Raw genomic sequence first — 16,774 nt, forward strand, 5'->3', positions numbered from 1 at the left:
GACACACAGTCCAATTCGCTTTACAAACAACTGCTGAGCAAATCTGGGCAATAACCAAACGGTAATCTTAAAGGTAAAGCTGACAAGATGTCCAGGGTAACAGACCTCAGATGAGATGACCACATATTCTTCCTACTTCTGTCCTCGCACAGGCCCACCTTCTGTTTTCCTCATAATTTACAATGAAAGTACAAGGTAGAAGTAGAGAGGAGTACCTATGTGTGTGTGTCTGGTGCGTTGGGGGTTGTGTGGAAAGGGAAAGTAGACCAACACATCGGTTAAGAAGTAAGAAACTGACTCAAGTTAGAAGAGAAAATGAATCAAATGGTCAGAGCAGATGTCAGATTAGAGCCAAGCAGAGTTCTCTGATAACAGGGGGTGCTGAACACAAGACCCAGCAAAATTTTTCTTCGCGAATTCTAACATCCACAACCATTCCATTAAATGGAAGCGACATAGACGTTAGCTTTCACCTGTGACCTCTTACACTTTCTTGAAACACCTCCTCAGAAACTAAGTAAAAGCACTGGTAGCCGGAAAAGTGGGTGCATCAAGGGACAGGCTGTGAGGACTGACTTGTAACAACAGATTAACTGTCACAGGATCACCTCTCAGGAAGGGGGATTCCCACTGGTACCTTCGGCCTCCCCAAAACCCTCCATTACAACTTCTTCAAGCTTTACTGCAAGGAATGAAAAACAAGGACTTGCCCCTAGACTAATCTCCCATTCTTCTCTTGCTCACTGCCCTTCCCCTCCTCCACCCTGAAGGCCTCCCTTCTCTCCATCCAGCGCTTCTCCACCTCAGTCACGTGGGAGGGCTCCACTCGGCTCCCATCTCCCCCACCCCACCTCCGAGCCCACTGAGGACTTGCCTCAGTCCTCCCCATCATTCTCGCCTTCCTACACCAAGGCTGTCGGAGGCAGCACTGCTGAAAACCTCCGATAGCGGCATCTCCGTCAATTCATGGTGTCCACTCTCAGCCAGGTGCCAAGATGCTGCTGCTATCAGCACCTCACTCAGCCCAACATTCATCCTTCTCAGAACCCCAAGAGGCAACTCTCTGTGGCTTTCAGCACAGTACCCTGTCTCTGCCCCAGAGAATGCAGAAAAAACAAATTTAACTCATATTTAATAACTAGTCCAGATCAACCAAAAAAATCACTATATTTAGTCTTTTTATCTCATTCTATTTGTCCAATCTTATTCTCTCTAGGTCCTTTTAAAGGAATCAAGGCAAAAATGGCTGTTTTACTTAAGGAATCCATACAACCATATTTGTTTATACAATAAATAAAATCTACATTAGGGGGAAAACGCTAAGCATAAAAGTACTCAGACAAAATTCCACTTGTAGAAGGAACTGGCCATTTCAGCTCTTGAAGTCTCTACCCCACCATCTTCCTGGAACAGGACACCACAGGACGGTGGACAGTTTGAGTCAGGAAGGTGGTGTGGCTCCGTGGGGAGGACACGGTCTGCACTCAGGGGCAGAGCCCGGGCCCTCGTGTTGTCCCCTCCTCTCTGGCCCTCAGCCTTGTCGTCTGCATTGTGACAAGACTGGACCAAGTGTCCTCTTGTGGTTTCTTTCAACTCTCAAGTTTCACAATTCTCTGCCATCCCTAAGACTACAAATAAGTTCAGGTCAAAGTAAAATTAGGAGAAAAATAATATAACTTTACAACCAAGTACGATTTTTAATTGGCTACAAGATTCTAAGGTGAGGGGAAAACAATCACACTCTTAGGATTATAATTTTGGTGGAGAGATGTTAAAGGGGCATTTTATTACTTTCTGGTACTACAGTTTCTTTCCTGCTATATTAAAGGGTAATTCAGAATATTTAACATATGTCATTGTTATTTCCAATAGAGAATATTTAGGATATTAAAACTATAACAAAGTTCAGTTCTTACTAAAAGTTCAATTTTAAAAGGTCTGCTGTGTAATTATGCGTTATTACCTCTACGAGTCATTTTTCTAGTAGGAAAAGAAAAGGATTGGAGGGAAGAAGTGGGGGGGTTGAATTCTGCTTCCAACCAAGACAGAGTTAGAGAAACCAGATTCCCACGCCCTGTGCACGTCAAACAACCAGAAAACTGAACAAAATCCATGAGACAATGGCTCTCACGCACTGGTCAGTGTGCAGCACAGGAGTATGACCACTGAGAAAAAGGATAAGACCCCAGTGACAGCAGCATACTGTGTGGGGGTGGTTTCCAGGCCACAGCACAGGAGGGGGACCCAGCCCCAGCCCAGTGGAACCCCAACCGACTGAGTTGGAAAGGACAGAGTTTGTGGAGTCCAAGGAGGCATATGATTGGTGGGGCAAAATACCAGCAAGGGGGGAGCTGCACAGAGAGACCTGGAAACCCGCAGAATGTCTCCCCAGCCGCTGGCTGAGGACTTGTCTGTGCACATGTGAGAGGAAACCACCTGAGTCTGGGAAAGAATCACTGCAGAAGAGTACGCAGAAATTCCCAGAGCTCACATGGGGCTGGGAATAGTTTCTATTTCCACCAGCCACAGTGGAAAAAATCTCATAATACATAGGGCCTTGGATAGAATCCTCAGAAGGGTATTATTGTCTTACTAGTGGGGTTAAGTCATCCCTAGACTGAGGCTGCTCTGGACCAGTCCTTTCAAAGGATCAATCTGATTCCAAGTAACTTAACTATGTACCAGAAAAAAAAATTTAAATCCAACATTATTTGAAGGAATACAACAAACCCCAGCAACCAACAACATAAAACTCACAATTCCCTGCATCCAACAAAGAAAGAATAAAAACTACTAGGAATGCAAAGAAGCGGAAACATATTGCCCACAGCCAAGATAAAAATTTTAACCAAGAGAAAGAGATACAGAAATGACAGATATGATGGAACCAGAAGACAACGCTGTTAAAACACCTGTTATAAACACATTCTAGATGTTCAAGAAGGTAGAAGAAAATATTGTCACGATGAGAGAAATGGATATAAAAAGACACAAATGGAATTTCTAGAGATGAAAAATATAGTATCTGAAATGAAAAATATACTGGGGCTAGGATTAGCAGAAGAAAAGATCAGTATTAGAAGATATAGTAATAAATATTATCCAAAGGGAAAACAAAAACAAAAAAATTGAACACAGTATCAGTAGCTTGCAGGACAATATCAAGCATCTAACATAGGTATAACTGTAGCCCCAGAAGGAAGAGAGAGGGAGAACAGAAGAAATATTTGAAGAAATATCAGCTGAGAAATTTCCTGATTTAATACAAACTGTAAGACCAAAGACCTAAAAAACTCAACAAACCTTAACCAGAATAAACATAAGGAAAATTATGCCAAGGCACACCATAGTCAACTTGCTGAAAAGCAGTGAAAAGAGAATAAAAGCAGTCAGAAAACAAAACAAGACAGTATGTTCAAAGGAATAATGAATGACACCAGACTTATCATGAGAAACTCCACAAGACAGAAGACAATGGAGAACTATCATTAAGGTACTACAAGAATAAATGGTCAATCTAGAATCTTTTGTCCAGAGAAGTACCTTCTAAATTGAAGGCAAAATAAAAGCTTAGAGATTCATCACCAGAAAATCTGTACTATGAGAAATGCTGTAGGAAATTTTTTAGGCCGAAGGTAAATGATACCAGATAGAAACCTGGATCCACACAAAAGGAAGAAAGAGCACACAAGTGGTGTATATTTGGGTAAATATAAAATATATTTTTGCCTATTTAAAGCAAAAATGATATTAATATATACTATGATCTGAATGTTTGTGTCTGCTCCCCCCCCCCCAATTCATATGTTGAAACCCTGATCGCCAAGATGATGGTAATAGGAGGTGGGGTCCTCAGCTGCAGAGAGCTCCCTCCTCCCTTCCACCACGTGAGCTTATGGCAGAAAGACACCTATCCTGCTGGCACTGTGATCGTGGACTTTCCAGCCTCCTGAATTATGAGAAATAAATTTCCATTATTTATAAGCTACTGAGTCTCTTGTATTTTGTTACAGCAGCCTGAACAGATTAAAACAACAGATTGTGAGATATATAATACATGTATAAGTAAAATGTATGACACAGCAGCAAAAAGTACGGAAGGGCAAAATGAAAGTGCACTATTGTAAAGGCTCCTGCATTATACATGAAGTGGTATAATATTATCAGAAGATGGACTGTGAAAATTGAAAGATGTATACCGTAAAGCCTAGAGCAATTGCAAAAAAATGAAACAGAGACACAGCTAATAAGACAATAGTGGAAAAGAATGATTCAAATGGAATCTAAAAAAACCCCTCAATCCAAAAGAAGTCATGAAAAGAGGAAAAAAGGAACAAAAACAGATGGGACAAAAAGAGAAATGAATAGCAATTTAGGAGATGTAAACTTAACCATATCAATAAATACATTAAATGTAAATTGTTTAAGCATCTCAAGACATATATTGTCAGACCCAACTATGCATATGCTATATATAAGAAACCCACTTTAAATATAAAGGCACAAATAGGTTTTTAAAGAGGATGGAAGAAGATATATCATACAGACTTTAATTAAAAAAAAAAAGCAGAAATGGCTATATTTGTATCAAAGTAGATTTCAGAACAAGGAATATTATCAGAGATAAAGAAAAACATTTCATAATGCTAGAGGGTCAATTCTTCAAGAGGACATAATACTAAGTCTATCTAAACCTAATGCCTGAGCTTCAAAATACATGAAACAAGAAATGATACAAATGACAGAAGTAATTATAGTCGGAGAGTCCAACATTCCTCCCTCAGTAAATGATAGAACAGTAGGCAGAAATCAATAAGGATACAGAAGACCTCAACAACACTATCAACCAACTTGACCTAACTGACATTTATAGAACATTTCACCAAACAGCAGCAGAATATTCATTCTTTTCAGGTACACACAAAACATTCATCACAGCAGACCATATTCTGGACCACACATCAAGCCTCCCTGCATTTTAGTGCACTGAAACTGTCCAGAGTATGTTCTCTGACCACAGCAGAATTAACGATAAAAAGATTACTTGGAAAGTCCTAATAGTTGGCAAATAACACAAGCCAACACACTTCTAAACAACCAATGAGTCCAAAACAACCACAAGGGAAACTGGAAAATATTCTGAACTGAATGGAAATGAAGACACAACACCTCGACACTTGTGGGATACAGTTAAACCAAACAAAACAAAGGATTCAATAACAAACTCATCTTACAGCATATTTTAGCTAAACTGAAATCTACTTGGTAATGATTAAATACGGGTGGTTGTTATTCATCATTACATAAAGGGGCTTAATTTGCTGATATTACTGATACTCTCCTTAAAAGGCAAAGATCTCTGTGGGCTGCTCCCAGGGATATGATGAAAGAAAACAGGCACTCCCTTAACCTGTCAGAAAAAATGCAGGCCTGTACCCAAACCCCAAGGCCAAGCTAGAGGGACACGAGGGCCATGTAAGCGAGGGCACGTGTTCTCTCCGGGGCAGGAGGATTCTGTGTGACAGTGGGGGCACGTGGCTTGGGCCCAGAAGCCCGACGCTGAAGAGAGCAGTCGGGGAACAGACCTGGCTCCAAGCAGAGCCTGGCGGGACAAAAGGCAGGCAGCAGAGAGGCGGGGGCAGGCGGCAGGTTCAGCGCACTGCTGGTTCGACGTCAGCACAACACAGGCATCTTGTGGGAGAGGAAGCCTGGGACTGGACTACGAGGGCCTGGAGGGAGCCGCAGACGCGACCTGGAGCCAGAACCTCAGTTTGAGTCCTGAACCTACTGCTGAGCAACGAGGCGGCCCTGCCCCAAGTTCCCCACTCCTCTGTGAAGGAGGACAAAACCATCCCATCCGTCACTCAGCTGCGGGGGGAGCAACTGTACCATCCACACGGTGGTGAAGCACTACACTCACACGGAGGCGATGGGTGCAATGGCTCGGTGAGCTGAAGGCGCCCGAGTGGCCCCAGGATGAAGGAAGATGGACGACACCCTACTGGTGTGAGTGTGGGTGAGAAGGGACAGAACGTGGACGCAAGGCCACGGCAGCAGTACAGGCGAGGGGCACGGCCTCAACCCCAAGGCTGTGGTGGAAGCACCAAGAAAGAGGCAACAGAAGGGGCCTCGGTGACCAGCCGAGAAGGGGATGGAAAGCCAGGGAGGAGCAAAACGGAAGCCAGTTCTAAAGCAGTGGATATGTGGGAAAATTTGACCCTCAAACAAGGAAGTTAGAAAATATTTTCGTGAGAAGGCATGATGCTTCTAAACAAACTTTTGCCCATACAATAGGACACTGCTGACTTTGGAAGGAAAAAAACTCATGAAACAAAACATTTAATCCTAAAAACTATGCATCTATTCTAAAAGCATCTGGCAAGCAAATTCTATATACATTTACACAAACGCTGTTTAGTAAAACACTGCAACTGAATTTCACCATATTGCTTCTAACATCTATAAATTTTCATGCATGTCCTGATTTTACTTGAAGGTTGCAAAAATTCACAAGTGAGGACATCACAGTGAACTACTAATGTGTTATTATAGATGCACCGGAACTCATCAGCAAATAAACCTTTGGCTGAGCTAACAGAGCCAAAGCGAAGAAAAAGTGAAAAGATCAACAAGGTGGTAAGAAAAAAGAATTATGTGTCACTGAGTTCTCTGCTTAAAAAAAAAAAAACATGAAAAAGAAATCATCAATCAAGAAAGCCTAGTCACCTGAACCCACCAAACACACAAACATAACAGAAACCACCATTCTGCAATAAAGTGTAATCGTACATACGGGCCGTGGACGGTGAATGAACACAATGCCAATTTATACCTCAGAATTCGCTACCTACGGTGACCAGGCTGAAAAATACAGCTTTATGTCACTCCAGTAGAACCACCTATTCACCTACTTGGACTGGCTCACTACGTGACAAACAAGATGATCACTTTTCAAAATGATGACTATAAATTATGTTTGAATAACATCCACTGAAATTAGCTTACGTTTGAAATTGAAACGATTTTCAGATATGATATAGCACCCCAAATGAAACTGGCTTTGATCTGACTAACTCATTCCAGTAAACTCAGTGGGTGAAGCTTTGCTGTTTCATGAGAAGGAAAAGATTTGTCAAGCTTACCTAAGAGACATTTAGAACAGTGTCTATTACATGCCCATTTACAAATTACTTCTAAGCCAATCTCAAGAGCTATTAATAGTCTGTCACTAGAGCTTTTTGCTGACATACTACATTCTTGCCCAGAATCAGTTAGTGTAGAAAGTGTACACATAGAGAGAAATTCTAACTAGCATCCTGGGAGTAGCTTATTCAACTTCCTTGCTGTAGTACATAAAACAAACCTCAAAAGGGGAGGGAGAGAGGGAAACATCTGGATAGGCTCCAGAGAACTCACCCGTGCAAAGTCAAACGCATATCTGTAAATAAGTTTAAAGTTTGTAGAATCATTTAATAATGATCTTAAGTAATCCAAAGTATTTCTGAGTTTTTCTGTTGTATCACATCTAGAAAAACAGAATAAAGGCAAATTATAACCCGAGTTTTTTTTTTAACGTGGGGCAGTAATATAAAACACAATACCAAAAGACAATAAAAACCCTGGAGTTGGAACATGTCCACGATGAGCTATTTTTTTCCTACACTTTTTATTTTAAGAAATTTCAAATGTACAGAAAAGTTGAAGGCCTAGTAAATACACACCCATATACCCATCCCCTGGGTCCACCACGAGCACTGTCACATTTGTGCTCGCTCTCTCACATACGTGCACTGTTTTCTGTACCATTTGAAAGTAAGTTGCCAACACAATGCCACTTTCCTCCTAAACACTTCAATGCCATCATCACTCTTAATATCCTAGAAATGTTAACTTTCTGAGCTAATATATGACCCATGCACAAATTTCCCAATTTTCCCCCAGCTACTTCTTTTCATCCGGGATCCAGTCAAGGCTCATGCACTGCTTTCAGGTATCTATCTCCTTAGTATCTAGAAGGTGTCCAGCCTTTTTTCTGTCTTTCTTGACGATGTCATTTTTTAAAAGACCAGACTAGTTGTTTTGCAGAATCTCAGTCTGTCAGATAATTTCCCTATGATTATATTTAGATTAAGTGCTCATGATAAGAACTCTCCACGTGATGTCCTTCTCAGTATACCCCGTGAGGAGGCTCATAAAGTCAGTCTGTCCCATTACTGGTGATATTAAGTTGATTCATTTGGTGAAGGTAGCGTCCACCAGATTCTCCACTTATCGGTACTCTTCGCCCTTCTGAAATGATGTGTAATCTGGGGGATGATACCTTGAGACTGACAATCCTGTTCCTCAACAACATTTCACCAGGTGAAACGTTTTAGCATCTGTTGATGATCCCTGCCTGAATCAGTTTTACATCTGAAGGTACAAAATGGTGATTTTTCTAATTCTATCATGCTTTTACACTTTACAGGCTGGAATTGTTCTATAAAGAGTTCTACTCACCATCTTTCTTACTTTCTGGACTTAAGGATTTTTGCCTTTTACTCAGTGTTATAATCTGCTACTGTCTTCATTCTTTTTGATGCATAAATTGTCCTTGTTTGGGCAGTGGCCCCTTCAAGCTGGCTCCAGTGTCCTTCTGACATGGCCCCCGTCAGTCTCTGAGCACGTCCTCACTTTCTGGCACAAGATATTCTAGCTCACCTTGTACTCACTCTCTCTACCCTAAACTTGAAATCAGCTATTTCTCCAGGGAGCCCCTAGTGATGACAATCTATTTTCACAGGTAAGTGACACACTGTTTATTTTTCTTAAGTAGACTGATTGGTTATTTTTACAAACTAATTTTCTGTTCATAATATCTAGCCCTTAAAAATGAGAACAAAGAGTCATCATTTTCACTGACAATATTAAAGCTTTTCAATGCTGCATGTGTATCCTTGCGTTTCTCTGTAGAGCTTTTACCTCCTACTAAGTATAGACAATACATATTACAAGTATTATCAATGTAAATATTTTACATACTTTATAAACTAAAATATGGTTCATAATAGAGTGTACTAATGTATTTTTAGCAATAAATTTGTGAAAGCTTTTTTTTTTTGGAGCTATCTACAAAAAACTCCCCAGGATCTATTGAGATGATAAAATATCTAAAAGTCAAAAGTTACAGTAAATATTTCATTTCTATGAGTCTACAACAATTTAGAATGTGCTTTGTTTCTTCCTGATGTTTTTGAAAACTAAAAAAGATTAAAATTAGACTTTTAGAAGTCAGAAAAGCCTTCTTTAAGGGACTGACATGTAAGCTGAGAGCTGAAAGATAGGTGGAAACTAGATGTTTTTGGAGGGGAGGGCTTTCCACATTAAACGAACGGTATGTGCAAAGGCCCAGTGGCAGAAGGGAGCATGCCAAGTCCAAAGACTAAAAGAAAACCACTGTGACTGGATTGGGTAGAGTAAGAGGGGAAGTGGTCCAAGATGAAGCTGAAAGGGAGGTAGGGCCAGACCACAAAGGGTTTTTGTGGTCCACAGTGGGTTTTTTTGTTTGTTTTGGGAGGTTTTTTTGAATCCTAGAAACAATGGAAGCCACCTCTTATCATGGGAGAGACCGTGATCAGGCTTCCATCTTGAAAAGCTCACTCTGGATCTCTGCGGAGAAAGGTTAGGGAAGGAAAAAAAGAGACACTGACTGATAGCCTAGTTACAGAGATTTACTGCCAGAACCCAAATGAGGGTTGCTGGAGGCTAAAAGCATGCACAAGAAAGCAGTAAGTAGAGCCTGCGAGGTAGGAGTGGGAGCAGGGCTTACCTTGCACTGGGCACTCTACTGTATGGCTCGATTTTCTTATCAGGTATATAAATAACGAATAATATTTTATTAGTAATAATATGGGGGAGGATCAAAGAGGAGGGAAACCAGCTAACCCCAAAACATCTAAGGCCAAGGTTCCCCTCTTCATTTGGAAAGAAGGTTAAGGACGAAAACCACAGGAAACTGGCCAGATTTGGGTCAGTGGTTTAGTTTAGTGAGTCCTGCCCAATGAAAGGAAGAAGAGCAGTTGTTTGTTTCAACAGATTCTAGAGCAGGAACCACTCATTTAGATGACCATTGCATAGCTAAAAGAAAATAAAGTCGCTGCCAGGTGAATATGACGTTCTGCAGCATGCCTGGAAGCAAGTCCAGCCACACTGGCAAAGACGTCCCTACGTCTGCAAGACGCTCAGAGAGCTCATCTGGAGTGTCAAGCATAAAACGCCCAAAGTAAAATTTTCACTTCATGCATCTATTAAGGATGGGTTAGAGACGATACTGTCAATAAGGGGTTTAATCTGCTTTAAAAGGGGTCTTGTCCTGTGGAGACTGTGGACTAACCCCCATCAGGGAGACAGGCCGCTGAGTCACCCTGTCTGAACCGCACGTTGCCATCTAGTGGCCACTCAACAAGGCCATCTGCAGAGGGGCTCAGTTCAAACAAAGGGCCTGTGAAGAAACAGGCTCCGCCTGAGACTTTTCAGAGAGCAGCTACATCATTCAATACATTTCCCCCTGCTTTTCTGTGTACCACGTACAAGGAAACTTGCGGTGGTCATACAGGGACAGTGCCAAACCGCTAAGGGGCATCTTTCCCCGTAAGAAAATACGCATATACTGTGGAATGAAATCATTGCTTGTTTGAACTCTGCTGCTGTAACACAGTCAGAAGCAACAAGAATCAGGATAATAATCCTCAAAGGTTATAAAATCAAAGGTAGTTCTCTCCCATTACCCCGGGACAGCCTTTGCCCCTTCACTTGGTCAGCCCAAAGGTATTTTTCCAGCCCATCACCAGTTCTCTGCAAAGTTAGCTACAACTCTAACACACTTTTTGGGGGTTTTGTTTTGTTTAGCTTAAACACTCTATAAGCTTAATTCATCAGAGGTAACTTTAAACCACACGTTGGAACAAGGCAATAAAAAAAACAGTCAATTAAAACAAGAGCTGGGAACTCCCTGGCAGTCCAGTGGTTAGGACTCGGCGCTTTCACTGCCAAGTGCAAGCCATGTGGCCAATAAATAAATACATAAATCAATCAATCAAGAGCTGTGCCTTCTCTGAGAACGACTGCGGGAACTTGGGGATAGATGTTCCCTACCAGCTGCTGTCACTGCTTCCAAGAGTCACAAAACACGGCCCTGGAGAGGCCAAGCACACAACTCCAGATGGCATCCAGGAGACTGATTTCTGGGTGCCCTGGGGAAAGCCACATTTCATCACTTCAACGTTCCTGGTTTTAGGGACATTACCAGGGACACCCAGGAAGTGGCAGAACCGATTCAAAACTCTCTGGTTCCAAAACCCATGGGCTTCCTACTTCTAGCATGCGCTCACTGTACAGTTACCATTTTTTTAGAAAAGGTTTTGTTATATACACTTTAATTCCAGCTTGAGTCCGTAAAACTTCACTGGACAGGTTTAATAAAGCCAAAAATGAGAAAAAAAGAAAAAATCCAAATAGAAGACAAAATAGATCATTCAAAAGATGGACTACTTTCCATCTTTAGAGCATATAAAGGATTAGCCTCTGAGTTTTCTTATTTATTGGGTGCAAATACCTTATAAATGCAAGTAGCATAAAGAGAAGTGACCTTATTACTTCTGGATATTCTGCCTGAACACTGCTTCCAAGCTCCTGCCCCAAATGGACTTTGTCTTGTTCATGGCTTTTGTTTCCCCAGGACCTAGAATTCTGTGCTTGGCACACCTCTGCCACTCAAATATTTGCTGAACAAATGACGAGCCTAGGGAGGCAGGAGGGGAAGGGGGAGGAAGTTCTTAAAACTTGAAATTGTGCTATTTTTGAACTACAGAGAACCTTAAAGGTTATTGTGAGTAATCACCTTCACCTCACTGATGAGGAAACTAATCTCAGAGTTTCATCTCACAGAAGAAAGCAGATTCCTCAATTCCTTCACAGTGGATCAGGTTTGTTACTACACTGTAAACTGCGAGGGCCAAGTGGCAGCGTTCTATGGGAATCCACCTGCCACTACCCGTGTCACACAAAGCGGCGAGCAGAGTTCCCCACAAAGAGCTTGTGGGGCGCCCCCCACCCCATGAACACACGCGTGGGCCTCTTCCAGGAAACTGTGTATTTCAATTCCCAGGCGACGCAATCCTCAAAACATGGGCAAGGCCTGGCACGGGGTGATATTCTTTTGTAAAGGCAAATGTAAAAACGAATCTAGAACTGTACAAAAATGGATACTACACCCGCTTAAGACACATGAAACTGTGCCTGGAGAAATGCTGATGTGCCTCCTCTAAAGCCATGAATAAAACCTTGACGTGGCTGTGCGTTCAGCATTACAAGGATACTTGAAAAGGAGCAGCCATCACGTGCTCTATCCGGAAAGCAACACAGGGAGGCAGCACGGAAAACAGCGCAGCAGTCAGTAGGCTGGAGATTGTAAGGAGGTGTTCCCCAACACGACATACACAATTTTAAGAGATTCCAGAGACTTAACCCTAAAATTCTAGAGCGTGCTGAGAGGAAAGCGTATCTGTAAAAGGGTGATTTGGCTCTTACCTAAAACGCACTTGTCATCAGACAATAGCTGTCAGAGGAAGAATGTGACTGGAGAATCAGAAGTCTTAGGTTTTCCTCCCATCCTACCACTTTCTTTCACAAATCAAATACCCCTTCTAAGCCTCAGTTTGCCCATCTGTAAAATGTGCAGGGTAAAGCCTGATCTGCCTAGGTAGCTGTGAGGCTCAAGTGAAAGAACAGTGAACAGGCCTCATAAAACTACTAAAACACAACTAAAATGAAGCACTGTGACCAATGCCAAAGGGACAATGATATCGAAAGTTGGCAAATTACAAAATTATTTAAATAAAACCATAAAACCATTTCAATTCCAATTTTAATCCAGTAAAAACTGAAGTCTATTATTCCTAGTTAAAGTAAAAAGAAAGAGAAGCCATTCAAGTACTTTAGATCAGTTACTATATTAAGAATTAGCACTTCCCCTTCAAATATCATTTGAAATGTTTCATCATCCACCTCAAGTGTATCTTTCCGTGAATAAAAGAGAATGACAATTTGTTTTCTTGAGTGAAACTCTTAGCAAGCACACACACGTAAACACACACGCACAGACACACATGCATGTAAGCACGAAGTGAACACATAAAACCAGTGATTTTTTTCCCTCAATTCTGTCCCAGGTAACATAAACAGAATCTTTATTATTATTATTTTTTAATCACTAGAGTAATGAAGTTCTAACTTTGCCCAAAGCTAATATCAGAATATATCAAATAAAAGATATTGAATATCTTTACTTATAAGTTATACTTTACTCAACTTTTCTCACTAATTATAAACCAGATGCTAATACTTTGATTTTAAACCTGCACTGTCCAATACGGTAGCCACTAGACACATGTGGCTACTGGGCACCTGAAATGCAGCTAATGAAGACTGAGATGTACCATAAATGTAAAATATACACCAGATTTTCAAGATTCAATATGAAAAAGAAGGTAAAACAGCTTTTAAAAATATTGGTTACATGTTGGAATGATAATATTTTGGATATTCTGGATTAAGTACAATATATTAAAATAAATTTTACCTGTTTCTTTTTACTTTTTTTAAATGTGGCTATTAGAAAATTTTAAATTATACACGTGGCTCACATATATGAGAAAAGGATGGCCTATTTCTATTGAGCTGCTCTAGAAGAATACTAAAATAAACGATATACATTATATAAAAACTTTAATTTCTAAAATTCATCCATTATAGCCCTCCTCATCATAGGAAAACGGGGCCTGGTCTTCACACCTATGGCCACAGGTGAAGCCTGCCCAGATCCCCTGGCGTTCCTTCAGTCACCCAAGCCAGGCTCGATGAGACCCCGGGGGAGGCAGGCAGGCAGCGAGGGGAGGGCAAGGACACCCACCCCCCACCCCTGCCCCAGGGTGGCCTCAGGACTTACTGTAGAGACGTCATTCCTTTTAACCATTCCTGTAGAGTAAAATAACCCATGTTCTGTGCGTCCAATTTCCAAGCTAGGACGAGCATAACTACCTGTTTAAAACAAAACAAAGCAGAAAGACCAATCAAATAAGGACAGACCTCAGCAATTAAATACATTAACATCAGCCAAATGCTTCTGTTCACAGTAGTTTAGTCACTGAAATATGAACTTCAAAAATGAGTTCTAGCTTGGCAAACATCTAAAAGTTTGATAATTTAGTCTGCTGACAAGGGTTTGGAGAAACATGACTTCTTATGATGCCTGAGGGTGGAAGTGTAAAGCCATTAACCTCTCCCGAGGGCAGTTCTGCAGTATGTATCAAAACTGAAACCAGCAGTTCCACCTATGGAAAGTTATCTCACAGATACACCTGCACATATACACAAAGCTGTATAGTCAGCAAGACTGACTACAGTACTATTTGTAGTAGCAAAAGACTGAAAACAACCAAACATCTACTAATAAGGGACTACTTAAATACTTCTTTGCTAAACACATTCCATACAAAAGAATACTATGTCACCAGTGAGACAAATGAAGTGGAGCCATCAGTACAAATATGGAACAGTTTCCAAGATTTATTAAGTGAAAATGAAAAGAGTGAGGTGCAGAACAGAGTGTTAAAAACCCAAACGGTAGGTGGTGGGACACGGACAGTGGACTCGATGTTTGTGAGTTCAACTACATACACTGGGGAAATGATTTTAAAGTAGCCCAACACTCCACTTCGGTGGCACTGTGCCTGCAATGAGCGCAGGATGAGCGGACAATCACTCAATCACTTCTCAGTGGGGCGCCATCCTTGCTTTCAGTGCATCTTCTGAAACTGTGCAGACATGAGGAACTGTGACAACTCGGGCTTTTGGCACCGCTCGTCACTTTTTCACTCAGCTGCTTTAGAGAAAAGGTGGCACCGAGACAGTGATGGTGAGTTTAATAAATACCTAAAGGTATAAAAGACAAAATTACATTTCCAAGATGCCTCCAACTGGAAGCTCTCCAGGGCTCTTACACAGGGACAGAGCTGAGGCCGCCTGGATTGGGGGATGAGGAGGAAGCTCTCCCATCCTGTCTACCTCAAAGACCCAAGACAAGGTGAGGGGTAACTAAAAAAGAAAGTATGCCACTCCTAGAGAGGTAAAGAAGAGGGACAGGGCCTTCCTAGGACCGTCCTAGGAAGCTTTGCCACTCTGCAAGGCTGGCTATCTCTGGAGAGTCATTCATACAAAAGGGAACCCGAGTACAAAAGTGGAGCTCACACATACACTGTTGAATGGCTATATGTCCATTTGTTGTAATAAAAAAAGAGAAGGCAATGGGAAGAAAATAAATGTTTCTGTATACAGCTGGCCGGGGACTAGCATGCTCTGCATTTGGCAGTTAATCTGATTTCTTTACCCAGGACCTAAATGCTTCATTTCAACTAACAGAAGAACTGCCCCAAACCATTAAACTACAATCCATGTGCCCAAATGGGTCAGATGGTGGTGACGGTGAAAGGAATCGGGGTGACATAACATAAAAAAATGAGGCAAGCCAAGAAATGGAAGCAACCTAAATGTCCATCGACATATGAATGGAGAAAGAAGATGTGGTACATATAGATAATGGAATACTACTCAGCCATAAAAAAGAATGAAATAATGCCATTTCCAGCAACATGGATGGACCTGGAGATCATCATACTAAGTGAAGTAAGTCAGACAGAGAGAGACAAATACTATATGATATCACTTATATATGGAATCTAAAGTATGACACCAAGGAACCTATCTATGAAGCAGAAATAGATTCACAGACACAGAGAACAGACTTACGGCTACCAAAGGGGAAAGGCGGGGGCGGGGAGGGATAAATTAGGAGTTTGGGATTAACATATACACACTACTATATATAAAATAGACCATCAACAAGGACCTACTGTATAGCACAGGGAACTCTACTCAATATTCTGTAATAACCTACATGGGAAAAGAATCTGAAAAAGAATAGATACGTGTATGTGTACAACTGAATCACTCTGCTGTACACCTGAAACTAACACAACGTTGTCAATCAACTACACTCCAATATAAAATAAAAATTAAAAAAAAAGAGCATCAACATATTTTTAGGCTGTTATCCCTGAAAATGAATCAAAAAATACAATTTTGCACCTGCCTTATATTATTTTTTGTAATAGAACCAAAGTTTTTAAAATCCCAAACAACAACAAAATGCAAAATAAAAGCATAACACTCCCCACCATAATGAGGCAAGCAGCCACTCAGAAATCACTTTAGATGATTTAATTAGGCCCTGGGAGCCAACAGGCACATGAAGGACTCCAGAACAACAGCATTCAGGAGGTTCAGAAGGTCTGTCCTTCCAACTGCCAATGAACTCGTTTGTAGACTAAAAATCTCCAGCTTTGTTTAATTTATAACTGGAAGATTAATGCAAAGCTTTCTCTTGGTGCTGACTTTTATGGTTTTCTACTTTGGAGATTAGTATCAGTGAGAACCCAGTAAACCTCTAGGACCTATCAATCAAATATCAATTCAATCAGTACTTACCCATTTTTTTTAAGTCACTAGGTTTTTTAGATTTTAAAAATCTAGATTAAAAGTCTAGAATCTAGATTACTAATCTAGATTCTAGATAACCAGAACTGATAAGTGAACCAATTTTTCTACATATTATGCACATCACCACAAAATGTGATTATTAAATTGGTTAGAAAATGGTGACTTAAGAGACCAGGGGCCT

At 41.1% G+C, this 16,774-nt stretch overlaps 1 protein-coding gene across 10 annotated transcripts in view; it reads right to left on the reverse strand.

Moving 5' to 3' along the window:
* The window catches only part of DCUN1D4 (defective in cullin neddylation 1 domain containing 4), an 81,599-nt gene that overhangs the window by 10,066 nt on the left and 54,759 nt on the right, over positions 1–16,774 (reverse strand). For all 10 annotated transcript variants that reach the window (XM_036852848.1, XM_036852850.1, XM_036852849.1 and 7 more), the window contains 2 exons: positions 13,985–14,076; positions 7,417–7,525 (listed from right to left, as the gene is read on the reverse strand). In XM_036852848.1, coding sequence (XP_036708743.1) covers positions 7,417–7,525; positions 13,985–14,076 — 201 coding nt within the window. The remainder of the gene's footprint in view (positions 1–7,416; positions 7,526–13,984; positions 14,077–16,774) is intronic.

This window comes from Balaenoptera musculus, chromosome 5 (genome assembly GCF_009873245.2).
Source record: "Balaenoptera musculus isolate JJ_BM4_2016_0621 chromosome 5, mBalMus1.pri.v3, whole genome shotgun sequence".
Classification (NCBI taxonomy): domain Eukaryota; kingdom Metazoa; phylum Chordata; class Mammalia; order Artiodactyla; family Balaenopteridae; genus Balaenoptera; species Balaenoptera musculus.